At 42.7% G+C, this 26,955-nt stretch overlaps 1 protein-coding gene across 6 annotated transcripts in view; it reads left to right on the forward strand.

The window, feature by feature from the left end:
- The window catches only part of samd11 (sterile alpha motif domain containing 11), an 85,016-nt gene that overhangs the window by 20,412 nt on the left and 37,649 nt on the right, over positions 1-26,955 (forward strand). For 5 of the 6 annotated variants that reach the window (XM_066673288.1, XM_066673287.1, XM_066673283.1 and 2 more), the window contains exons 3-4: positions 2,472-2,647; positions 15,469-15,581. In XM_066673288.1, coding sequence (XP_066529385.1) covers positions 2,472-2,647; positions 15,469-15,581 — 289 coding nt within the window. The remainder of the gene's footprint in view (positions 1-2,471; positions 2,648-15,468; positions 15,582-26,955) is intronic. The other variant, XM_066673284.1, reaches the window with a different exon arrangement.

The raw sequence follows: 26,955 nt of genomic DNA on the forward strand, positions 1-26,955 counted from the left end.
TACCGCCCAGTCCCTTTAATACCCTTCAACCCAGAAGAAATGTTGGACGAGCATGTGTTTTATATATTTTTGATCTTTTCAGCACTGTACACTGTATGATTCTTGTAAATGCTGCTTACATTTTGTCAACAGGAGGAGTATAGAGTGTATTTATGCTCGCCTCTATATACGTGGGTGTATTCATTCGCCTAAGAGTCGTATGTGTTTTCACTCAATCCGAAAAAGTGTGAATTCCTGTCCCTAAACTTGAGCTCGGGCTCTGTGTTCCTCCAGCGCTTTCACCAAACACACACACACACACACACACACACATCTTAGTCTGGGAGAACAGAAGCGAATATGCTTTCTCTGCAAAAGGAAGAAAGACATGCGCGCACACACACACACACACACACACAAGCACAGAGAGAGAGAAATGTGTAGAACTATGCAGTGTGCTCATCCTCAGGGATGTTTTCATCTTCTTCTCTTTTTTCTCCCCTCCTTCTTTTAATGTATGCCACTTGAGAGAATCCAGAGGGCCTGCACCTGTTTGCCTCTTGGCTAGTCTCCCCACCCCCCTGCCCTGGCCTGCCACTCACACTGCCGTCCTTGTGGGATGCTGTGTATGTGTGTGTGTGTGTGTGTGTGTGTGTGTGTGTGTGTGTGTTGGCCTAGCGTGTGGAAGTAGGGATAGCTGCAGGGCTCGGCAGAGTCTGACAGAGCAGAGACACAGGCGCTCCTTCCTCTCTTCCACACACACACACACACACACACACACAGAGGCTTTTCAGTTGCAGTCCAAATTTCAAAGGCACATCTGTCCATACATTAAAACTCTGGACAGTCCGTTCTCTCTTCTTCTTCCTTCCTTCCTTCCTTCCTTCCTTCCTTCGTCCTCAGACCCGAGCACTACGACACCTCTCCTTGCCTCTTTCACACAGGGATAGACACGGAGGCACAGTAATCTGCACTGACCCCTTCAGGTCACATTAAAGGTCACTCAGCTTCACACAGCAAACCCTCAGGGCCACTCTCCGGCTTTATCCCGTCCATCTCTTTAGATGTGAGAGAGAGAGAGAGAGAGAGAGAGAGAGAGAGAGAGAGAGAGAGAGAGAGAGAGAGAACAGAAGAAATAGAATCATTATTCTCTCTCTCTCTCACTCTCTTTCTCTCTCTCTCTGTGTCTCTGTCTCTCTCTGTCACACACACACACACACACACACACACACACACTGGCCCCTCCTTTCCCTGCAAACAGGATCAATATACTTCCTCTCTGCTGGCACATTACTGACAGGTTCTTTTAGGAGATTCTTGCCGTAAAGGGTTCTGTTGCCTCTCATTGTTTTATTGAGAGTTCAGAACATTTTGATTCCTCTTCTTGTGTTTCTGCCATTCTACACTAGAACTACTGCAGCATTGTTATAGCAGTCTTAAGTTTTAAAGCTGTTTTAATCATGCCACACACACTCAGACACTTTGGTGGTAATGTTTGCTGTCACTGTGCTGGTAGCCTCCAAGGTACACATTCAGTAAACATTTACTTCAGGAACATAATTGTACCATGTTCTGTATTATTTGTAGATTTTAAAGTTGTGTTGGTATCATATGCCCCATTTCACCCCCAGGACTTTATTTTGTTTTATTTTACAGAGTTCTTTAATGAAAATGATGTAACTTTAGGTAACACAACTGGACTTTGGACTTACAACACCTCTCTTGTACCTTTTAAAGGCGCATTTACATGGTTTGTAACTTTAGTGACAATAATGTAGCTGTACAGTACCTTTTTTTATGAGTGTAACATGAGGAGTCTTGCCCAAGGGCTGTTATTGACAGGTAGTAGTGTGTTGGCCTGGGTCTGGAATCAAACACGTCTGTAGCTTACAAATAATGCAAGCTTAGGTATTGGAGGAAAACATGGTATCATAGTTACATAGTATTTATAGGAGAAGAAGAATTCATTCAGCTTCATGCCTAAGTTATAATGGACATTAGTGTCACTGTATATTTTGAGTATTTCTGTTGGTCCATTGCTCATAAAAATATTCAGGCAATGTAAAGGAAAACAAGGTGTCCAGAATATTTAAATACAAAATGACCAGAAAAATATCTAGACCAGTGTTTTTCCTTGTGCTGGAGTTTCCATGGATATTTTGGGAGAGTAGAAGTGGGTGAAAAGACTAAAATGGCCAGGGCAAGGATAGTCCAGATCCAAAATTGGGAACCATTGTGGTTTGCTCTCCTGTTTTTTTGGAGCTCTGTTGGCTGTTCAAGAGTGTGACCTGAGGGCTGAATTCCAAGTTGGCAGTTTGCAGGACAGTGGAAACATGGCGCTGCCCCATACCGGTTGTGTAGCTTTTTTTTCCTGGTTTTGGCTATATACAGCGAATATGAGAGTATGGCGGGAGCCTGGGCCTGTTCTCAGCTTCTCACTGAGCGTGTTTGTCTCCTCTGTGTGTGTGTGTGTGTGTGTGTGTCTCCTGCAGAATCGTGGGCGTTTGGCAGAGAAGCGCACCATCCCGCTGCCTCCAAGCCGCGTGCCCAAGAAGGAGCTGGCCTCCGTTTTCAGCAGCGACGACAGCGAGGGCAGCGAGAGGGTCAATGGAGACCATGCAGACATCAAGCAAGAGGAGGAGCTGCATTACACTATGATGAGAAAGAGGTACGAAGTGTGTCTGTGTGTGTGTAGGGGTGTATGTATGAGCTCGTATACAGTACCCCTACCCCGCAGAAATCAGAGAGGCCCTTCATGTATTTCATTTCCAGTCCGAATGGCCAGTAAGCACAAGTTGTTCCTTTTCAGCAGAGGTTTGTAATAATGACACACTTGCATAAGAAAGTCAATAAAAAGACACAGAGAAAGTTGGACCTAACAACCATGCAGGAAGACCACCAAGACTGCCCCCATTCACCAAGAATGCCACCATCAGATTAACCATTTCTAAAACTTTCCCCTGTGAGAGATAAGACAACATCAGGAATGGCATCAGGAATGAAAATAAATCGACAGATGTTTCTGTAAATCCTTCCACTGTGGAAAGAACCTCTAAGTTATGGGTCTGAAAGGACATGTAGATTTATGAAAGCATTGCTAAGAAAGGGTAATAAAAAAGAAGGACACAAAACAATAAAAACAAGGGAGGAAAATCAGCAGTTCAGCTGAAGATGCCTATGTTCTCATAGCAATGCAGGGCCCACTTCTCAACATCATTGGATGCTTAATTAACAATATGTAACATGTTAGGGACTGTGAGAAGCAAAATGTGCCACAAACTATGCAGGAGTTGTAGCTGGATTGATGTTCTCCGCTTTTACTGACACTGAGAAATGACTAACTTGTACACAGTGGGCATTCGGATTGGAAACAATGTATGATTATGATACCATATCCATATTATGTGACAATAGTGTGTGTGTGTGTGTGTGTGTTCATCATACCCTCCATCTTCACTTGTGTGACCTCCACTGCTGCTGAAGATGGTGTATGGCTGTGAGCCTGTGCAGTGTGGATGATGCCTCTTAACCACACCAGCCTGCAGTAAAGGGTCAGCTGGTCCAGCTGGGTCCTGCCCCACCACACACATCAGAGCATTGTTAAAGAGGAGTTATAGCCCCACTGGCCTTTACTCCTGCGGCCCACATTCCATTCCTTTCCCCTCCACAAAGCTACACACAGACCCACATATTTTTACTGTCATAAGAGCAACTTTTCCCCCCTCCGCACTTAAAATTCAGTTTCATACCTCAACATACAATGGAATCAATTTGTAATCATTTAGAAGAGTTGACGTTTTCTGACTACGGATGAAATGCACACACTCTGACTTTAAACAGGCAATAACATAAACCAGAAACAAACACATGGACCCTCACCTGTGTGAGGAGTGGAGATGATATGGCTGTAGCAGCTTCAGACTGCTCCCAGAAGAGGTACGGTTAAGTCCTGTACAATCAATTATGTTTCACAGCCCTAAATATTAACATGGTCTGTTATTTGATAAACAAATATTTACTCCTAACTTATTGAGTCTGACATTGTGCAATGTTCAAATGGAATTAATCAACTGTAATTTTATATTAATTACATGATAACGCAGTCATAATTTCATTCATGTTCACACTCATTATTGACATGATAACACAGACATGCAGTTGATCGATGGCTAACGGAGAGATCGATGCCTAAGGTCTGGCTTCGTTTATGATTTTCTAGAACGGTGGAATGGCAGCTTCTTTCATGAGTTGGAATGCAAAGCATCGTCTGGTGCGGGATTAAAAACCCAGCTCTGGTGGCTGTGCTAAAATTCCACATCTAGTATTCATTTAGTGTTCGTTATCTCCTCAGCCCCCTCTAATCAGGGCGAGGGAAATTAAAGATTTGTGCGCTCATTAAATTTCCATGAGTAGTGAGCTTTCCTCCCTCTCGGACACAGGAGCGAGAGGAAGCCTATTACAGCGTGGTCAGGGCTGCGGCGGTTTAAGAGCCGCGGCTAAAACGCTCTGGTTTCCCCGCTGGCGATTCCAGTCTGCCTAAACGCATTACAGGTGATGACCAGCCAGCAGATGTCAGCTGTGGCAGGTGAGTCTAGGGAACCTCGCTTTTGTCAAATCGTCTTATCTCACATCCTTTAAAAACACGCCGGAAGGCCTGGCCTTGAGGTTGTGATCTATTATTGAAATCATTCTAATCACCGGAGCACAGCTTCCGTTGCTGAGTTTTAGGCTGCGCTCGTCTCGGTGGTGATAGATTCCAGTGAAAATTCTCTGTGATTTTAGGTGTGTCTTCATTCTCCATTCGACATGACATGTCGGTATCTGCTCGGATGAGTCTAGTTGCAGCGTGAACGCTTTTTTAAGCTGTTGGTGCTAGTGAGCTCACAAGGAATACTCACTCTCTCTCTCAATGACAGCTTTGCTCTTGTTGAAAGTCTCTTGGACATTGTTCATTGTTTCTGACAGCCTTTTTCAGGTGTGGCTCATTTAGTATTTCTCTATTTAATACATATTACATTTGTAAAGCTCTCAAGTAGGAAAGCTAGGAGTAGAGAATGGGATTTGTTTACCAAAGGCTGTTTCTTCTCAAATAAAAATGCTTGGAGTTTGTAGCAGGTTCATGCCTCAATGTAGGTATTATATCAAGAGCTCCGGGTGAGGTTTAGAAGGATAAAAACCAAAGCATACACCAGCACACATGCGAATATCAATCATGTGTCAAAGCAAGTGGGTCATCTGAGGGTCAGCTCATTTTAATAAACGCGATGGGGTGCAGTGTAGTTTTTTTTGCCTGATCACAGACTGCTTTTTGAGTTTTTTTAAATGGAAATCAGAAAACCTTTCCAAACGGAGAAAGACAACGACTACATGTGACCTCCTGATCCACTAGAATACCACACTGGAATGTTGTGCAGACCTCAAGCATGACACAGGTTTTTAAGCGTGGACTATCTGAAGGATACTAAGGAAAGATTTGCGTCAAGCTAAGGGAGGGGGGAAAAAAGCTCTTCCGCTGAATGCCAGCATTATTCTCGCACTCCTTCGCTACGCCTCCCTCCCTCTGAGTTCCAGCGTGCAGTCTGTCTGCGACGCAGAGGACAACACTGGAACAATAATGCATTACGGGGTTCCGTCTAACCTCGTTAAAGATATCCTCCCCCACTGGCACTTCTTCCGCCAGCGTATGAGGATGCTAATGAATTTAAAGAACACTTATGACGAATATGGAGGGCTTTTACGCTGTTAAAGGCGGCGGACTGCAAGGAGCCTAGTCTCTCCTCTGTTCTGGGCCTCCTCACTCCACCCCCTCCCTCCCACTTCACTCAGGCGAGGATCTGACCCAAACAGATAATGGGATGTTCAATCTGTGCAATTTGATTTCCATCGAACGGGGGACTGGGTAAGTGAGTTGTGGAGGGGTCTTAACAAATTGGATTTATACAATGGGTGAAAAATGGAGAATTCGTTTTTTACGCGTGAGTGTATTTACGCCCCATCAACACGCAATTGAGGTTATTGTGGTGTTGTGTTGGGTGACAGTCTACATGGAATCGTATTCATACATCCACAGTGTACAAATCCAACTCTGAAATTGCATTAAAAACAAAAAAAAAAGTTTAACCAAATGTTTGTTTACCAGTCAGGTATGCCCCGGCAGAGCTATGCATATGGTCACCAGCAGGTTCCAGGTTTTCTGCAATGCATAGGAAAGGCTTACTCCTTGTCATCTTTAAGAAGACATTCTATATCTTTTAACCAGCTTAATCTAAACAGCCAGCAGCTTTGCAGGCGATTAGCGCTCAGGTCCTCCTGAACACAGTGTGGGGACAGAGAGCATCGTGGCTGAGAAAGCATCCGCGAAAAAAAAGCTGTGCTGACGCTTGAGACTGTTAAAACCCTGCCACCGCATCTTTGGTCTGGAAATGCATTTCTCAGCCTCACCTGGATGAAACACCTGACACGGTTAGTCATCTATTCTTTGTAAAAGAAGTAAACCTGGAAGAAGCTTAGCAAATATATCAGTTTAAGTGCATGCGCATGGCTGGGTTTGGCTCGGTCAAATGCAGTGCCGTCCTGATCACCTGCAGTCACCTCCTGGTCCCGGTCGATCGTGCTTAACGTCATGCCAATCATTTCCTCAAGCCTTCCTGTGCACTCTGTCACAAGTGTCAACACTAGGGCTGATTGAGAAGTGCTGACTGGTTGTCTGGATAATTACTGACTAACCACCATGGATTATATAAGGCACTATACCTGGGTGGAAGGCATATCTCTGAGTCAGAAAAGCTTCTAAAAACAGCTCCTGTCTCACGTGCCATAGTGCAATTACGTTCATTTACGATTCATCCATTGCAGTCATTTGTGGCGAGCGGTGCGGCCGGCCTTTCGTGTTTACCTCTGAATTTCACTGTGCTTTTCGCAGCAGTTACATAGTTATTTTTCCAGGCAATGGAGCGTAAGTGGATTAGAGTGGTGACAAGGGAGGAGGGAGGTTGACTCCAGCCTTATGGACCCTCCCATTGAGGAAGAGGGAGAGGTAAATGGAAATTGAACAGACCTGTGCTGCACCTGTCTGGGCACACATACCGCCTGGCTTCCTTTTTTGGGTGGCCTCTGTTGGCGCGGTGCTTTTGAGGAAAACCTGGGCCTGCCTGCATTTAGCATCAGAAGGGTTTGGCCAGCAAGGCGTGCCGTCTCCTCTTCTGGTGACTGTCTGGACCTGACCAGAAACAGTGAGCCAGCCAGGAGAGGCCAAGACAGGGGACCGCAACCATTTCAGAGCAAAGCGTCTGGGCAGGTCTGTAGAATGCCGGGATTTGTCGTGTGCTTTTAAAAACTGCTGCGCTAATTTTATGCAATGTCTGAATGCTTCTAACAGAACCCACACAGTTTGTATTCTTCTTCATGTGTTTAAGCTCTTTTGTATTCTTTCGCATGCTCTTGGGCAGGTGCCGTTGTCTGTCAAATTTTGAATCAGTTTTTCCACTGCCTACTTCTCGGAAAGCTTGCGTCTAGACAAAGGTTCCCACTACTGTCCAAACAAGTGACATTTGCTGAAATATCTCTTTATTGTGCTCTTATCGTCCAGCCTGTTCATTAGTAGAAGGTCGATAGCACAGTAACATTTGATCAGAGCCCCTTTGCTGAACCACTTACCACTTCTGGCTGTGCCATGGAGAAATGATGTGTGTATGTGTAGATGATGTGACCATGTGTTCCCTCCCTTCATCTTTCATTTGTCAAGGCTTTCACCTGTGTAATTTCAAAGCATTTAACAGTAGACTGCTGGGAAGGGAGAATGGCGCAGTTGGGTTCCTGGAAGGATCTTCAACTTCCAGCAATAATTATTGGCCACTGCCCCTCTGGAACTTTTATAGCATCCAAGGCTGTACCCAAAGATCAAGTACACGCTGCACTCACTGACTTGTTGCGAGAAGACAATGATGCACAAGCACGGTTGTTTTTCTGGAACCAAGAGATTTGTGTCGCGGCATAACGCTGCAGAAGAATATATGCTATTTAGCTGTTCCCTCTCATCAGCATTGGGATAGGGGCATTATTATGTGCTCTCTCTTTCATCATGCATTTATTTGCAATTAATTAACATATTCTTGGGGAAAGCATCAGTGCCTGGTAAGTGCGTGTGCGTGAGAAAACTGCGCGGACTGTAGATGCCAAGGACAAATAAGGAACTAGTCAGAACCGTGTGGACCTCTAATAAGGCTGTATAGATCCACTCTGTGAGATGCTTATTTACACTGTAGATGGCTCTTTGATTCCCTTTGCATCAACTTCAACAGCTAATCAATGTCATTAATGTCACACCCACTCAAGGCAAATGTCTTCAATTCAGGCATTCTCACTAAACATCACACAGCCCTCAAGATTTTTACCTCACCGTGCATTTTCCTTCATTACCCCACACAGCAAAGCTCAACGTGGTGAAATAATATATTATTTCACTTTTACTTTTTTTTTTGCAGTGGCGCTGCAGGCTTATCGACCTCCCATCAGTTTTTATAAGGCAGGAACAACAGGAAAGCCCAAGAGGACCAGCTATGCTCTTTTTTTATTTATGTATCTATTTCTGTATTTATTTATTACTCCCGTTGCTAACGGAGGCCTGCGATGCGTGCCACTGCTCCATAGGGATGTGAGCTGCATAACAAAAGATGCTTTAAAAAAAAAAACAGCACAAAAAGGAATGGATGGCGGGTGTCAGGGCTGCCCATTGTCACCACTTCTCTTTTCCTAAACTAGTATCTGAACTGAATAATCAGTGGAGCTGTTGATGGGTGTGTTGTCATTGCATTAATTGTATGGTGGCATATTATGGCGTTTCGGTTCGTAGGCAGGCGGCAGCATCGACACACCTTTGTACCTCCTGCAGGGCGCACATATGGGCCTGTTTGTGCGCATGCGTCTCTGAGGGTGACACTGTCCACGGTGACACAAAAACGGATTCAGAAAGAACGTTGGAACAGTCAGTCTGAGCAGTTTCACGGTCACCTCTATGGACAGTAGAGGTGTTTGTAGCATATCCATCTTTGTAGAATTTCCTTTTAAAAAAAACCCACATAGCTAACTTGACCATCACCCTAACATAGAATGGAAAGTCCCATAGGCATAAGTACTGATTGTTTTAATCATACATGACTAGTTCTGTTATTGTGCCCAGAACTAGTCCCCACCTCACCACACCCCATGCCTGCACTTGCTCGTCTGCAGGCTTCTTGGCTGCATTTCTAGTGTATCTGAAGGCATAAGTCCTGCCAGCAGCTTTTGAATCTTAAGAGCTAGGCTTATCCAGACAAAGCTCTACACAGGTGGGCTGCAGGCTTCCCCACATCTAGCCTCAAAGCCTCCCTCCAGGAGCCCACCTCACCATCCGTCACACGTGAGGCACAGCTGGGACCGCTCACAGCTGCCTACATCAGTGGTGTGGTGAGGAAATACTTTGGCTACTGGTAACACCACTGTTAATGCAAGAAACCATATCTTTTTGGCACCCAAAGACATGATAGACTTTCTGTGGTAGTTCTTTTTTCCTTTTTAGTGATTTGATCAGCCTTTATGGTTTTGGGTAGTTTTTCTTAGTAACATACATGAACCCACAAATATGTTGTATGACTACCCAAGGCATATTGCAGGAATTCCACCTAAAATTGACTCATTCATCTGTTCCCACATGGGCCTTGATGCTGGATGCTGGATGACTGCTTTTGCGTCACCGTTTTGGCAGCAGCTGTAGAAGTACCGCCCACTTGCCCCCATTGCCCACTTGCTGCTATTTTCCCTTGAACATCTAGTTTATTTTTGTTAATCTGTTTCTGTTAGCATAATTATGTTAGCATTATATATCATGTTACACTAAACATAATATGAATATAGATTTATAATTAGTAAATGTATTATTGTGTAATTAGGGTCTTGGAGACCCTAAGTGTATTAACACACACACACACACACACACACACAGAGAGAGAAAGAGAGAGAGAGAGAGAGAGAGAGAGAGAAAGGTTTGGTTCAATTTATTTTTTGTTACACCATTTTTTAAGCATTAAATAAATTAAATAACAAATAAATGGGAATTATGCACAAAATGTTCAATGTTAATAATTGTTTAAAATAACAATATATATATATATCACATTATTAAATGTTTCAGTAGCAATGATATAATTTTATATATTTTAATATGCATAATTTACAGCATTTCTTATTGACTGACATTAATTACATAGAGCTGCTGTCAGATTATTATTGTCAATTTTTAAAAAAAAAAATAATAATAATAATACTGACAAAGCTAAGAGGTTTATGTTTCATGATGATGTCATGTTTCTTGGTTCCTCCTGGCAGTTATTCTGTAGCTGTTATATTGTTCATGTCAGGATCGAATTTTTTTTGCATCGACCAAAATTATATAAATTTTGGCCATATTGTCCAGCCCTACATTCAGCTGTGTATATCAGGTCATGACTTGATTGAATGCTCACTAAATTTGACCTGAGCGTTAAAGGAAATGGTTAGTTTCTTGCATGACTTCCTTTCACATCCTTATTTTCCTTGTGGTTGCCTCTGAATCTCTGTGTTTACGAAGCAAATTTTCATCATATTGACTGTCAACAGGTTTGCTGGGTTTGGCTGTTGAATCACTTTTTGGCTTCTTTCCGTTGCTCTAGTCACAGATGGTAAAGGAGTGTCAGGGCTGGATTGGCATGGGCATGTGGCCCGGATATCTGGGTCATTGTGCTGGTGATAGAGTTGAGAGGTATGGAGTGGTTTAAGGTGCGATTATGCTGATAGTCTCCTGGATGCGATAAGTAGCAGCCACTGATGTCCTTATAGTCGAGCTGTCAGGTCCAACCTGTGTGCCTCTACTCGGGATCGCTGACTCAGGCGGCTGGGTGTTAGCCTGAGCCCTGACGCAGATTATGACCTTGGCCGGCAGTCGGGGGAAGGCCTCATTAGCGGCCCCTCGTTGGGACAGTCCAGGAAAAAGTGTGCTAATTACCTTGCTAACAATGTCCTTGCTCAGTGGGCTTACAGCAGAGCCTCTGCCCGAGGATAATAACCTGCCTGAACTGCCAGGGCGAAGGCTACAGCACGGATCTTCTGGCTGGATTAACGCACCACTGAAGGTGGTGGGGGATACGGGGGCCGAGAGGAGACTTATCTGGCTCGAGCTGAGTAGTCCTTTAATGTAAAGGTTAAGTGCACACGTCAATCATATATGAGGCGTAATATCATCATCTCTCTCACAGCTTAATGCTTAATATTTGAAAAAAAAAAAAACGAATAATGCATAATTCCAGCTTCCAAATGCAAAAAGTGTTCTCATCAATGTTCACGTTTATTCCCCATATTCCACTCTTGCACTATTTTAATGAGCTTTTGCCACTCTTCAGCATATTGGCTGAAATCAACACAGCAGTCAGGAGGTGCCTTGTTGGACCTGGGTTTGTCTCCCTTCATTGAAAAGTCTTGCCTCTGTTGACATAATTATGGCATAATAAGTGTCCCTTGGAAAAATGAAATGTATATTTATGTAGAGTAATTGTTTTATGCATAGTAAGTGTTTAAATTTGTATTATCTGAGGAAAGTAAAAGCAAAACTTAATGTGTTTTTGAAGGCTAAAGCTTTACTAAATTGATCCAACATTTTTTGGAGTATTTTATTAGTATTTGTTTTACACACTTATAAAAATGTGTTTTATTTTTACATGACAGTTTTACACTCTCTTTATTTGTTCAGATTAAACTGCCTGTTTTTGTTACTCTGGCTTTGAAACTGATAGGATCTCTATTCTGATTGGCTGGCCTGTAGTGTGCCCTATTTATAAAGTAGTTGAGACGACTGAAACTGTGGTCTTCTGTGATATGTCTCCTTGCATTCATGGTTCAATTTGCAAGGGGACTGCAACTAACAACACTTCTTAGTAAAGTTAGAAGTGCATGGGATGATATTTTATCGTGAATAGTGCTTAATAATATGGAAATAAATGGACATGGGGACAGTAGGAAAGACAAATATTGTGCATTCTGTTTAAAACCGTTTAGCTCAGTTTAATCATCATGAATATGTCCCAAAACATATGTTCACAAAACATCTTTACTTCCTAAACAGTGCCTGTGTGTCTTAGTGGTAATGAGATTTCCGTTCACATTGTTGAAAATCTGAAAAGCACCGTTTGGCACAGTGTATCTGACTGTCCAAAAAAGCCCCATGTGTATCCATATATATTCGTTAGCTTTAAGTTTTTCCATATCATTATGATTTGAGAACACCCACTGAGCACAAGTTGTGTAAAAGTTTCGTAAGTGTGTGAAAAGTTTCCAAATCATTCTGGAATAAATTCTCTTTACATTAACCTACACTTGAAATAAAGGCGTTTTTTCTCCTCATCCATAGAGCTGCAGTTGTGGAGATACCTGCTTGTGTTTTTTTGGACAGTGCTGAGATGTGACCGGTGGGAACCTTATGCCAGGGCTGTGCGCTGTAAGTGAAAGATGAATTGTCAGGCTGGCTCTGTGAGGGAGCAGAAATTCCTCTGCCTGTGCCGTAGTGTCTGTGGGGCTGGGCGAGAGTGTGACAGGCTGACATTACGGAGGTGCAGCCTGTAATCTGAGTGCTGTAAAACCAGCATTTCAGCTGCCACAAAGCAGCGGGGCCAACCGGCCTGCCACAGCAAAATGGTGGTGGCCGAGACGAGCTGCCGTAGCCGGCGACAGCCAGTTAAAAACCAGAAAAACATAGTCAAGACCCCTGAGAGCCTGGCAGCCTCCAAGACCCCTGTCACGATGAGCAAGTGCCCCTTTAGCCTGGCAGCCGACGAGAGGGCCACGCGTCCGAAGCTGCCTGAATTCTAATCGGCTATTCCACGTCGTTATGCTGTATAAGGGGATCAGAGCTTTAATCAGCTTGCTTTGAAATACATTCATGACACACTTCCCCCACCTCTTCGTTCAGAGGTCCATCAGCGGCATGGGCACAGCTGATGAATCCCTGGGTCAATGATGGGGATGAAGGGGTGGTGGAGGGCAAACGAATGGAAGGATGGATGTGTCCGGTCCTAATCTGGACAACCGTTAAGTTGGCCTTGAAGAAAGTATCAGAGATGTGCCATGGCTTTGCCAGAAGGAACCAAGGTCACAAGAGACTGAAGGGACTGACCCAGAGTCAGTTGTGTTGCCTATTATTTGCCATTCACTTGCACAGAAATAGACCTTTATATCGAATAGGAAATAATAGGTTTATTAAAGTTTCTAGGACTTCAGTTCCACACACACTTGCACATTGAATGTTCTTCACACTTGAACATTTATAAACATATTCCTTTGAGGAGCCACCTTCAAGAAAGAGTTTAAAAATGTTCTGTTAGTTGTTGCTGCAAATTACCCCAATTTGGCTCTTTGTGAAGTGTTTTAGGGTGTTCACGTTGCTACTCGCACCTCTTATATACAAACATGTTCTTGTACAGAAACAGCAAACTGGAAGAGGCTCGAAAAACCATGTTTTGGAAAAACCTTTTCTTAGTAGAGAACCTGTACATCAGAGGTCATCAAATCTGCACCATGGATCTAGGTTCCAGGCCGGGATTTTAAGATGGCCACCTGGTATAGCACTTCTTCAACTGACTGGCCAAGTGTAGTGTCATACCTGCTGGTGATTGTAAAATCCTGGCCTGGAACCTGGATCAGATGTCTAGATTTGGTGATCTGTGCTATAAATTATGTGAAGGTTCATGGGACTTACACAACTCATTTACAACATCAACATCTCCACACAGTATGTATATATGATGCAGCAGCATCATAGCAGCCTAGATATCTATAACATTGTTTTGTTGTGATTTCTTATGATTTGTACTTATTTTACCATTCACTTAACAATGAGCTCCCATCCACCTGTTTGTTTATTTATTTATTTTCACATTTTTTTGTTTTGGGCTAAATCCATGCAAATGAAGAAGAATGACAGAAACAGTGCTGTAAACTTTTGAAGTTAACGTATGTTAGTTTAGGTTTAGGATTATAATTATGGGTAAGTTAAGGGTTTAGGGTTAGGGAACTGGGTAAGAGGTGGGTTTAGGTCCGGATCATGGTCAAAGCTGAATTTTAACACAGGGTACATGTCACATGCACACCCATGAGTGGCAATATATGCTTAGCACACATTGTATGAATCATGGCAATGATGATTTTGGTAAAATATTTACAAATGCACAGTGAGACCAGACTGATGCACATTCTTTAAAGATGTGATTCCAGGTGGGATCTCGACCCATTGAATTTCTGATCAAGTTGAAGCTGTTATGGGAAATGAATGAGTAAATAAGAGGCTCAGTTGTATTAAACCTTTTTGGAAAATTTCAGACACTGAAAAGTCATCTCTGAAAATGCATGTATTAAATGATATTTAACAGAACACAAAATGGTTCTTCAGTTACCCAGAACACTCGGTCTGCCACTGTTATTTATACTGGTAAAGACTGAGCTCAGATGGTGGGTTAATTTATCAAGAGAAGAAAAGAAGTGCTGTGTGTTAGTTCCCATTACATTAAACCTGCATGCTTTCGAGCAGAAACACTGATTCGCTCAAAGTTTATAAATAACTGGACACTGCTGGGAGGTCCGATGGGGGGCTCCCTTTTAATTCTCAAAACCGTGTTCAGCAGATGTTTCCAGGTCCTCAGCTCGTCCCTTATCAGTTTGCCTTTGTGCAGCGACAGCTTCCTCCGACGGTTTATCCCCCGCTCACTGTCTGCGTCTTCCAATTGATTTCAGCGGGGTGATGCTAAAAAGCGTAATCGCTTCATTTAAGCTGCTAACCTGCTTAGGGGCCCTGAATGTGTTGATTAGAACATCTTAAGGTTGAAGATGAGACAGGATGAGACTCAAAACTGCTCGATGCAGGAATCTGTCGTGGCCTATTATACGCTTTAAATTCAGAAGACAATGGGCAGGGTGGCAGGGTGTGAGCGGAAGGCAGAGGGTTTGTGTGGGTGGAGAGGGAGACTGTGAGGGATCACCTCAGATCCCTAAAGGACAGGCAGCAGGGCTGTACACGTCGGGTGTAGGAAGGTATGAGCCTGTGTTTGGTGTTTGTCATATTCGGGACCTTATTCTTATCAATTTTGGTGCTTTTTTTTGTTTGTTTACTGTGATTCCCTTGCTAAGTCTGTTAGTATGGTACTATTCCAAGGTACATATTTTGACATGATTATCCTTTTAATTCAATCCACGAAGCGATTATTCAGTTATTATAATGTAAAAGAAGTGTGTAAGGTTTGTGATCACATGCCAAAGGCTTCCTGTGCCACACTGTGAATTTGTTAGGCTGTGGTTAGTGTGTGAGCGAGGTGATGCTTTGTTATGCTTCAGAGATGTGTGAGGTGAGAATTTCCCATCAGCACTCACCATCTCTCTCTCTCTCTCTCTCTCTCTCTCTCTCTCTCTCTCTCTCTGTGTCCTTCTCTTTTCCAGTAGTCGTGACAGTGACCTCTCCACGATCATCTCCAACCTGCACCACACGCGGCAGCACGGCATGCCTGAGGGTCAGCACTGTTCTGACCTCACCCTCACCTCCTCACTTTCAGGTAGGACATGCCTCTTTCTCACCATCTTTAGCTTACACCCCTCACCCCACCTTCCACCAAACACAACACTACCACCACCCTCCCAAGCCCCCGTCTGTTGGCGGAACCCTTTCTTGTTCCTGTGATTAAAGCTCTTTAGTGTTGAACGGTGTAATTTGCTTGATTGGCCACTGTAAGCTCATTACTCACCGCATTGTGTCCATCTTCAGTGCGTTCCCTAATGCTCTCTCCTCCTTCCCTTAAACCCAATGGTAAATAGCTTTATTTGCTAATAGTCCACGCCCTCATTGGAACCAAGCAATACATCATGCGTAAATGCATCTGTTAATTGAGCTAGCACTGTCAAACCTTCCAAAATACAAGCATCTGCCCCTGACATGTTTGTGATGTGTGTCTGAATATTTTAGATTCTAAAAGATGGAATAAACTTAACTGTTTTTTTTTAATGGGGGGTGGTGTTTTTTTTTGTTGTTTTTGTTTGTTTCTGTCTGATTATGTGCACATTGCTCTCATTTTAAATGCATTGTTAAAGCTTCATTCGATATCAACATTTAGCGATGTACCAACACCACAAATAGACCAATAAAAATGCTGCGAATTTTGTTTATAAACCATTCAGTTGAAGGGGAAGTCAACCAAAAACTCTTCCCATTTCAGTGATTGAGATAGGCCTATAACAAATGTAGACAAACAGCATGAACCCTGATTTAGTTAGAGTGAATGGAACCAGGGGTCATAATTTTTATATTACAACCTTTGCCAATGCATTTTTATGCAAATATGCTATTAAAAAATATGGTGGACTTGAGAGAGAGTGTCTTCTGAGTAATGTTGATGATAATAATAATAATAATAATAATAATGTTGACAATAAAATAGCAGCAATAAATATGTTCTTTGGGACCATTTTCCCAAAGCTTTTCTCAAACTAGGTCTCAGGTAAAAGGCATTGCATTCCTAAGCATATATTAGCTTACGGTGATGTCACCCTTCCTGACTTTTCACATCACACCACCCTGACTTTGATTACAGCTTATTTATTAAAATATACATATGTTTATTAATGGCTTTCACCCTGGGCTCATCTATGAAATGAACCTAATGTTCCTATAGGTTTTTGATAATAACAGCGATAATAAAAATGTCTTTTATGATTGCTCTGCTAACTGATGTGTTTACATCTGTTCACTCTTCTACAAACATGTAGCACATCATTAATGGATATAAACTGACCTCAGTTTAATAGTTTGAAGCATTTTTAACTTCGGGATTTTGTTTGGATAACCATATGTGCATCAGTAACACTTCAAATCCTATTAAACTCAATAAGACCCCTCCTCCTGATCACAGTCAGCACACCAAGCCCCCACATCTGTCCATTCTGCAGCTGATTGCCCTTAAACATTCAGGGGACCGAGGAAATGGTCGCTAAGGACCCAGCGTTTGGGCCGGACAGCAGATCTATAAGTCTAGTGTAATCTCTCCTAAGCTTTATTGAGAAATCTCAATTAATGGGAATCTTAATTGCGGAGGACACAAAGGGATGAGCTGCCCTTGCTGGGGCTGAGGACCGAAATCTGTCAGTTTGAGCATTAAAGGGCGATTTAAGAGGCTCTATAAGCGGCTCGCTCCATGTCTGTAAACAAGTCCAAGCCGATCGCTCGCTGCTCTAATTCTGTCTGCCAGTGAAATTAGAGAGCTTTGCGCTCCTCGGCTGGGTCAAGGGTCAGAGAAGGGCAGCACGGACAAAAGGGGAAGGTGCTGAGATCAATACGAGCGATTGGTTATTGAGCATGACCAGGGAAAAAAACTGGAACACTGGGAAAATGCAAAATATAGATTAGGTATAGATATGGATATGGATAAAGACATAAATGTTTAGAAAGGGATAGAGTTAAGGCACAGGGACAATGAGTCACCTTGCTGAGTTATATGGCCTGCTGGAGTAAAGTAAGAATTTCTGACATCACAGATATCCCTGTTCTGATTCTTCAGTTCAGTGCTATTAAACATTATTTTAAGAAACAAATCTACAAACATATGGCTATAACTAGACAATCTACTAAAATTGCAGCAGATTGTTCACTGTAAGAAAAGTAAATACACCCAGTTTTGTGTTCTCTGCTTTTATTTCCAGTGCCCCAAATTGCCACTGTTTTAAAATGGGTCCATGCTTTAATTTATTTGAGGCTCTTGTTGTGTTAAAGCCTATGTAAATACAATGGAAAATATATGTAATTGTGTATAATAATACAAAGCATATAAAGCAACTTAAAAACATGTTTTTCTTCAAAATAATACCTTCATGTGACACACCAGAAGTTTTATTAGCTCTAACAGAATATATTTCCTTATTTTTTTACTTTGTAAAAATGTTGCAGTTGACTGCACAGCCTTTGGGTCGGAGCATGGTCACACATTGATCCATTGCTTCACCTCGACATGTGTTTCAGCTGTTATTTCTGAAGTTGTATTGCCACGTTGAGGCGGAAAGCTGGGAGAACGTTGCCTCTAATGGTGCAGATCAAAGCAGGCTCTTGCGTTCATTTCTCCCTGTTAAACTGCGAGACTTTTGGGGAGTTTTCTCTCTCTCTGTGTCTCTCTCTCTCTCTCTCTCTCTCTCTCAGTTTCCGTCACACAGTCTCTTTCACTTCCTTTCAAGTCTGACTTTGTGCCGTGGGTATGTGGTTACGGAGCCAGGGAGACAGCGAGAGGGAGAGGGAGGGAGTGGAGGAGGAGGGTAGAGGGAGTTGGAGGGGGAAAAAAAGAGACGAGACGAGTTGGAAAAGTGGAAGAGAAATGAAGGAGTGGAGTGGTGTGGTGTGCGGTATCGGGGGAGAGTAGACAGCCGAGTCGCTTGGGACAAGGCAGGGGGAGGGGGGAGTAGTAGGAGGAGGAGGGGGGGAGAGGGAGGGCTGCCGCCGGACCGCCGGAGAGGGCCGTTAATTAAATCTGAGGGACAGACAGAAGAGCCCGCCCAGCCAGGCGTCAGACCCAGTCAGTCTCTCTCTCTCTCTCTCTCTCTCTCTGTTCGCCGGACACTCTGGCCCCTGGGCGGTGGGGGGGAGGGGTGAATGAGGGAGGGAGAGGGAGGGCACGGGCGCCGGCAGATCGTCTGGCTCCTCGTGTTCGACTCCGAAAACGTGGCTTTTGCGGTCAGCCCAGAGACTCGTAATAGGCATATAAGGTGTTTTAGCCTCTTTTTTCCTTCCCTCCCTACTGGTGAATCCTGATGGAATTTGTGCAAGTGTGTGTGTGGGAGACCATTTGTGTGTGTGTGTGTGTGTGTGTGTGTGTGTGTGTGTGTGTGTGTGTGTGAGAGAGAGAGTGAGAGGGGAAGAGATAGATGAGAGTAAGTGAATTTGTATGTGCTTCCATCCTGGACCCCTCCACTGCTTCAGTGCTTGGATGTGGAAGAGGCTGGACACTGCTGTGGTCAGAGAGTGAGGAACTGGTGTGGACCAGCTGAAAGACGCCTACACTTTAGACATTCTGTTTTAGAGGCACATAATATATTGGTTGCCACTATAATATTTGGCAACTCAGTTCCATATGTATAGCCGTTGTGGACTCTGGAATATGTCCGGAGAATTCAGTGCCCTTTCACGTGTAGTGTACAGCCAGAGATTTTCGGTGTTAGATGCCCCTGTGTAGCAGGAGGTGCGGCATTAATTCACTGTGAATACTCTGGAACATTACGGGCTCTTCACACATGGGCTGTGTCGGACTTTACCCCGAGTTTGTTCTAGGGGGCTAGCAGGATAAAAGCCCGGTAATGTCCTGGACAATGTCCGGAAAGTCCCTGTTCTTATTTTTTTGTGCTATTTTACAATTTTCATTTTCCTCTCTCTCTCTCTCTCTCCCCCTGAAGCTCTCAGTGGGTGAGCAGCTGTGGATGGGGGAGGGGATTTATCCTCTGGTTTTTGGCGGAAGCTCGGCGGCACTGTCTGCCCCCCCGCAGCCAATCAATGGCAGCCTTTCAGCCGGGGCCCCGGGGCCGCAAACAGGGATCAATAAGTTATTAGCACCATTCTGTCAGCTGTAATGTGAAGATTGATCGCACGCCGCCGCTCCGCCGTGCCGCCCGCCACTTCCCCTGCCTGATAAAGATGACAGATTAAGGGAATAAGGAAAAGGAATTAAGGAGTCTGGCCTGTCCGACCTGTCAGTGGCCAGAGAGAGAGAAAGAGAGAGAGAGAGAGAGATGGAGAAGGGAGAAGAGTGAAAGAGCGAATGGGGGGAGTGTAAAACAGGAGTGCCTTGTTCTCTTATAGTTTACTCAGTTTATCTCTTTGTATCTATGTTTCTCTTCCTCTCTCTGTCTCTCTCTCTCCTTCTTTACATTAACCCCTTCAGCATTAGGCTTATCAGTCATAAGACATCAGTGACCTCTATGAATTATTCAGTCACATCCATGAAGCTAATAGGTAAATTGAAATCTGTTTTCACGTAAAAACCCTCGGAGTATACCCCCACATTCTGTCTTTCTGGTAATTTTTTCCCTGTAAAATGGGGACAGAATTAAAAATGGGTTCCCATATAAGTCTCAGTTAATTGCGGTCATATTAAAAACACACTGGAATTATATTTTATTTGTAGTTAAAAACAAGCAGTAAATTCTGTTCCACATTTTAAACTTATCACACTTCATTTGCTGATCAGGATGAAGCCCATACAGAAAATGAATAAATAAACAAGTTATTGTTGCGTCACACAAATTTTAAAGTGAAAAATTAAAAGTAAATCATTATTTACTATGTAAATATTCAAAGTATAATAAAAGCATTTACTATGTGGTATCTATGCAGTTGAATTTCAATAAGACTGGAGGAGGCAAGCATGAGCAGTTGGCTGCTGGTAAACAGGGAGGACTGGGGGATTTTCTCAGGGAGAGACAGACAGAGATTGCAAAGCAACCTAAACTATTTACAACCGCCTCTCAGCAGCAGTTGTGTGGGGCAGGAGCCTGAGCTGGCAAGGCTGAGGCACGAGGCAACTGGAGCGCTCCCCGTTTGGTGTTAAATGGAAGCATCAGCGCTTTAAGAGGCAACATTTAATTGGTATTAAAGGCTTTCCGCCTTCAAATCTCTGGCCCTGAGGCAACAGCAGGCAGGCAGGCAGGCGCTGCTGGCTTCCTCCCTCTTCCCTCCCTCTGCAACCTGACTGAACGGGGGCTCACTGCATCATCACTGTCGTCATTCCTCTGCTTTGATATGCAGTGTTATTTATTTCCGCTCATGTTATTTGGGAAGAAATTTTGGTTTACACTTTATTTTTTAGATCTCGAATATCTACAGATGCTGAAATTGTTGGCAAACGGCTTTGTGAACTAGGGCTAGGGTTAAAACTGGGACCAGGGTATGGATTTTGAATAGAATGTCCAATAGAATAGAATGAAGTTGAATTAAGCTTTTATCAAATATTTCATGGAGGGAAATGTAAAAAGTCTGTAATAAAATCATAAAATATACCTAAAATATAATTAAAAGTATACTTGATAATACTATCTTCTGATACCTCCACATATAGGGTTTCTAATGCTGTGTTAGCAATAAGCTAATGCTGATGCACATTAGTTATAGCAACCTGGTATCACACTTGAAACATACATACCTACCACTTGTCATTTGTATTTTGAGGACACTTTGCTTCATCATAATTCCTAATTATTGTATTGTAATTATACATATGTTCACATGCACTACATACTGTTTTACTCTATGCACTTCAAAGCCTCTGTTCTGTACCTGTTCTTATTTGGATAGCGACAGCATTACACAAAAACACAACACTGCTTTTGTAACTTTATAAGCTTTGATGGCAGTGTTTTGGGTAAAGTTTATGGTTAAGTTTAGGTTTCGATTAATGGTTAGGTTTAGGGAAAGTTTTACATCTGTCATTTCATGCGGGGTTGCCAGATATTCATGCTTATGTTCAACACAATGTATGAATCCTGGGAATGGTCTTTTGTATGTGTTCACCTTGACACCGGTCTGAGTTATAGTGATTTACTCATATTTACTTTATTAAATAACGCAATGTGCAAGGCCTTCAGCACATGAGGCCCTGACCAATGAGAGCACTCAGTTGGCTGTACCTTCATAACAATGATTGAACCATTTTCCCATGGACGTGGGCATCCCCAGGTTGGAATAATACTATTTCGAACAAACCTTTGCAGTGAAATAACAGAATTTACCACTGCAAATTACACACATGCATTTTTTTTTGAAGCCCGAAATCATTAGATCTTATTGGGAATGTGGCTGTAAATGCAGTAATAAGGTTTCATCAAATCTGAATCGTAATAAAGCAAATCCTCTTCAGCATTTGATACCAAAGTGGCACTGACTTAAAGGATAATATCCTTATTGTTTCTCAGATAAAAAAATTAAACTTAATAGGGAATTAAACCATGCTTCATCACTTCACAAATGCAACATTAAAGGGTTAAAACAAGATGAACGCCAAACTAAAGTGATACCATGTGTTTTGTGGGGTGTATAGGCTTGGGATATTGCATCTTTGTCTAGACAGCTGCCTGTTATAAGGTCTTTGAATGCTTGGAAAGAACACAAGAGTTCAAATCTGGTGCTTTCGCCCAAGTCCATGAAAACAATAATGGGGGAGTGAGGTGGTTGGAGAGTTCAATAGAAGCAAGGAGATTTTGTGATTTTGCAAGGAGAATAGAAGGAGCTCTGTGTGTGTATATGTGTGTGTGTGTGTGTGTATGTGTGTGTGTGTGTGTGTGTGTATGAGTCAGCGCCGCTGCCGCCTCCAATTCTCCATTCAGAATAAGGCCTTCCTCTCCACACTCAGGCTTTTGTGGAGTGCATTATGTGCGTGAGGTCTGAGCGCTAAAAGCAGACGGAGCGTTGTGGAGCCAGGCTTCCTCTGCCCGCTGTGTGTTAGTGCCAGGGGCACCATGCCCTGCTCCAACCTTTGGCTCTGGCCCATCCTGAACTCAGCCAGACCTGGAGGAGAAGCACCGCCACCGCACATGAACACTTTTCCTCTTTTTCCTCTGGTGGATTTTGTCTCTAGTTTTTCCTCTTTCTATTTACCACAAGTAAAGGAAAACAATTCGAAGTTTTGACCACATCAGCTGCTTTATACTCTGAGAAAATTTTACCCTAAATGGACCTGTAGAAATGTGCCATGTCCCTTTATATTTAAAGAGCATTCTTTTTTTTCCATGTGTGAAACCACCACAATACTGACACTTCATGACCTGGATGGATAAGAGATCATTTATTAAACCTTTCAAACATGGCTTCCTCCATGTGTCAGACCCACTTTCTGGCACTTATATAGGTTCATGCAGGGACTAAATAGCAACATCATGCTTCATCGTATGTGTTTTGTAGATTATAGAAAAATAAATGCAAACATAATAATTGCTTGCATAGATATGTTTTGGTATATTCTGGTAAAAAATGACTGGTGAAGTTAATAACTGTAGGTGGTTAGGTTGTGTTTTATGGTTTATGAGCAGTGGATGAGAGAGAGAGAGAGAGAGAGAGAGAGAGAGAGGGAGAGAGAGAGAGAGAGAGAGAGAGAGAGAGAGAAATGGAGTGAAAGGAGGACAGGTTTGTGAGGGGCCCCGGGCTGTGGCATGGTTGGCAGGCAGAGAGATGGAGGGAGCACAGGGCTCTGGCTGGGTGTAGAAGGGTCTGATAAGGAGCGGAGCGACAGGACTGTAGATAGCAATGCTGAGCCCTGTGGGAAAGACAGAGCTGAGAGATTAGGGTCAGAGAGAGAGAGAGAGAGAGAGAGAGCTGTCATTACACACATGGTGTAGCCCAATAGGAAGCAGCGGTGTAAGCAATAGTTATTATAATATTACCACAGTAATTGACTTCCCTGACTTTTTATGTCTGTATATTTCTATAAACCTGTAATTGTTTTAATAGATACACTCCACAAAATAATGCATATTGTAGTTAATTTACTCAATTTAATGACTAATTTCACTAATAGACTGTTGTGTATGGTATTAGCCAAACTCCTCACAACTTTGTAAGACTTCCACACCTCAACAAGGGGAAACATGAAATACATCCAACTTCTAAGACTGAACTTAGAGGTGTGGAAAATGATCCCTGAACACGTTAGTGTGAATAGAATTTAAAATATAGTAATATGTTTTGATTGTAATTTAATGTTCCTTTTAATCATGATTTTGTTTCATTTCTGTAAAACACTTCCAACTGATTTTTTTGTATGAAAATGTTATACAAATAAAGATGAAATATTATTGTTATTATGCTATAAAATGCACACAAACCATAACCAGTAATTAAAAACCAGTAAAAACTGAATACCTAAATCAATAATGAAAAATTAAAAATCATGCATCTCCAAAATAGCAACTTAACAGGAGAAAGAAAATACCTTTGTAACTTTCAATGGAAGTTAATGTATTCATCATGGAATTTTCACACAGTGTGAAGGTCAGCTGCTGTGTTCTAATGGTGTAGTAAACTAAAATTTGATTTTATTTGAAGAGTGACGGTGTGTAATTTTTGACTAAAAATTAAATAAAGGCTGGTCTCTCTTTGTTCACAGTATTGTACATCATTCTAAACTAAGACTGTGCCATATCGTATCGATCGCAGTAATATCGCCATCATTTTTAAAATGATAGAAACAATCTATATCGTGATATTAGTTATATTCAGACTTATTTACATAATGACATCATGCAGTTATCCATAATATTGCATACATTCTTTACATGAGTCATTTAGCCTCAGTGAAGTATGGTGGAAAGTGGCTCTGAGGTGGAGGTATTTGCTCCAAAAAAGTGGAGTGGCTTATGGAGGTGGTAATGAAAGTAGCCTTTAATATTATTAATAATTATTAAGAAAAATAGTGTTTTGTCGTATTGTCAAGAATACCGTTATCGCCAAAATACCCTGAAATATCGAGATATTATTTTAGGGCCATATCGCCCACCCCTACTCTAAACTGTGTTTGGTTTCATTGTTTTCAGCAATACAGCTGTTTTATTCATGTATTCACGTTAATTTCATTATAATATCGTTTACTGAGCACTTTTTAGACAGACATGCCTAATATATATATATATATATATATATATATATATATATATATATATATATATATATATATATATTCATTCATTCATTATCTGTAACCACTTATATATTCATTCATTCATTATCTGTAACCACTTATCCAGTTCAGGGTCGCAGTGGGTCCAGAGGCTGGACCTGGAATCATTGAGCGCAAGGCGGGAATACACCCTGGAGGGGGCGCCAGTCCTTCACAGGGCAACACAGACACACACACACATTCACTCACACACTCACACCTACGGACACTTTTGAGTCGCCAATCCACCTACCAACGCGTTTTTTTGGACTGTGGGAGGAAACCGGAGCACCCGGAGGAAACCCACACGGACACAGGGAGAACACACCAACTCCTCACAGTATATATGTATATATATATTTAAATTACTGAAAAAAGAAAAGGGAAAATGAGGCACTGTAAATGTGGAAAAAGTGGATATCATCACCCTGAAGATTGAAGAGGGGAGGAGAGGGGCCGTAACAGAGAGAGGTGGAGAAAATTGGCTGGTTATTTTTTGGGTGGAGGACAGGGGGACGAGAGTTGTTAGAGAGGCTTCTTCTCTCTGGAGTGGGACAGGCAGCTTCCCCTTCAGAAAACACATCAAACGGTCGTCATTAGCACGGCGGTCTGCTCTCAAAGCCGTCCCCCCTCAGACCCCCAGCTCCGCCACTCCAAGCGGCCTTTCAAGCTCGGGCTTGCTGTTCTTTCTCTTCTTTATACCTCTCACTCAATCGCTCTTATCAGAGAGAGGGGTGAACGGAGTTCTCACTGCTGAGAGGCTGTTTTGTGTGTGTGTGTGTGTGTGTGTGTGTGTGCGAAAGGGAGAGAGATTTTGTCGTACAGATGTGTTAATGTCCAGTTCCTTTGTGGTTTGACACTATAGATCTCACCATTTTGGTTCAAATCCTTAAAGTCAAGGCCTTCATTTCAGGTCTTAATCACACTTCACAGATACTGTAGTTACACTGTAAATACTATGTAGTAATACGAATTATGACAAGTTTAACATGTAGATGTGTCTGTAACAAAGTATGCTTCTAATATGCCTAGATAGGTTGGTTCAGAATGCAAATTCATATTAAATAAATATTATAATATTGTTATTGTATTAAGTAATGGCAATGTAATTACATTGAATTAACACAGCAAAACTTCTTAGAGTTGAGGGTTAGGTATGAAGAGCCGGACGGATGCCCAGGCCTCCTCTAAGGTGCCTCATTAGATTGCAGGAGATGGGTTTGTCACAGCTTGGCTTGTTAGCATTCAGAGTGCATTTATCACCAAGACAAAGTTATGGTGCTTATGGATATTCTAATTGCTCGCTTCTATTGTCAAGACGATCAAAGAATGAAGAGAAAGAGAGGAAGAGGTATCTGCGGCTTGAGCCACAGCATATGAGCAGAGAAAGGAGAGAGCGATATGGAGAGAGAGAGAGAGAGAGAGAGTGCAATGACAAACGGTCTCTTCCTTCCTGCGTGCATGCAGCACCGTGCTCTCAGCAGCCCTGCCAGTGTGATTAGCAGGATATTGATTTGAGATGTGTGTGTGTGTGCGTGATTGTGTGTGTGTGTGTGTGTGTGTGTGTGTGTGTGTGTGTGTGTGTGCGTGCGTGCGTGTGTGTGCGTGTGTGTGTGGGGAGGAGGGTGCTGTAATCGTACACTAGACACCAGTTCCAAGCGTCTGCATTGGACTACAGCAGACAGCCTGAGGACTCCAGCACGAAGGGGGAGAGAGAGAGAGAGAGAGAGAGAGAGAGAGAGAGAGAGAGAGAGAGAGAGAGAGAGAGAGGAATAGAAAAAGAGGAATAGAAAGTGAGAAAGTGTGAAAGTGGAAGAGAGAGAGAGAGAGAGAGAGAGAGAGTGTGTGAGAGGAAGGAAGATTAGCTAAAGGTGCGGGCTTTATATGAACTGTAAACAGATCGAGTGGAACGCAGGGTAAAGAGAAGGAAAGCAGAGAGAGAGAGAGAGAGAGAGAATAAGGAGGCACTCTAATGAATGAGTGCTCGACACAGACAGATTTTCTCTTTTCTCTGAAAAGATTCCTTTTCTCTCTTTTTTTTTATTCTCTTTCTCCTGTTTGCTTTCCTCCGCGTGGTTGTTTTAGGGGCTTTTTGGAGCTTTAGGCCAGGCTAAAGCACAAGAGGGTTGTGTAAACAGCAGAGAAATCGAGAAAGAGAGAGAGAGAGAGAGAGAGAGAAAGGAAGGCTGTGTGCTGTGGGATTTTGAAGACAGAGCTGGAGACTGCAAGGAAGGTAGTGAGAGAGAGAGAGAAGAGA

This window comes from Hoplias malabaricus, chromosome 5, assembly GCF_029633855.1.
Source record: "Hoplias malabaricus isolate fHopMal1 chromosome 5, fHopMal1.hap1, whole genome shotgun sequence".
In the NCBI taxonomy this organism is placed as follows: domain Eukaryota; kingdom Metazoa; phylum Chordata; class Actinopteri; order Characiformes; family Erythrinidae; genus Hoplias; species Hoplias malabaricus.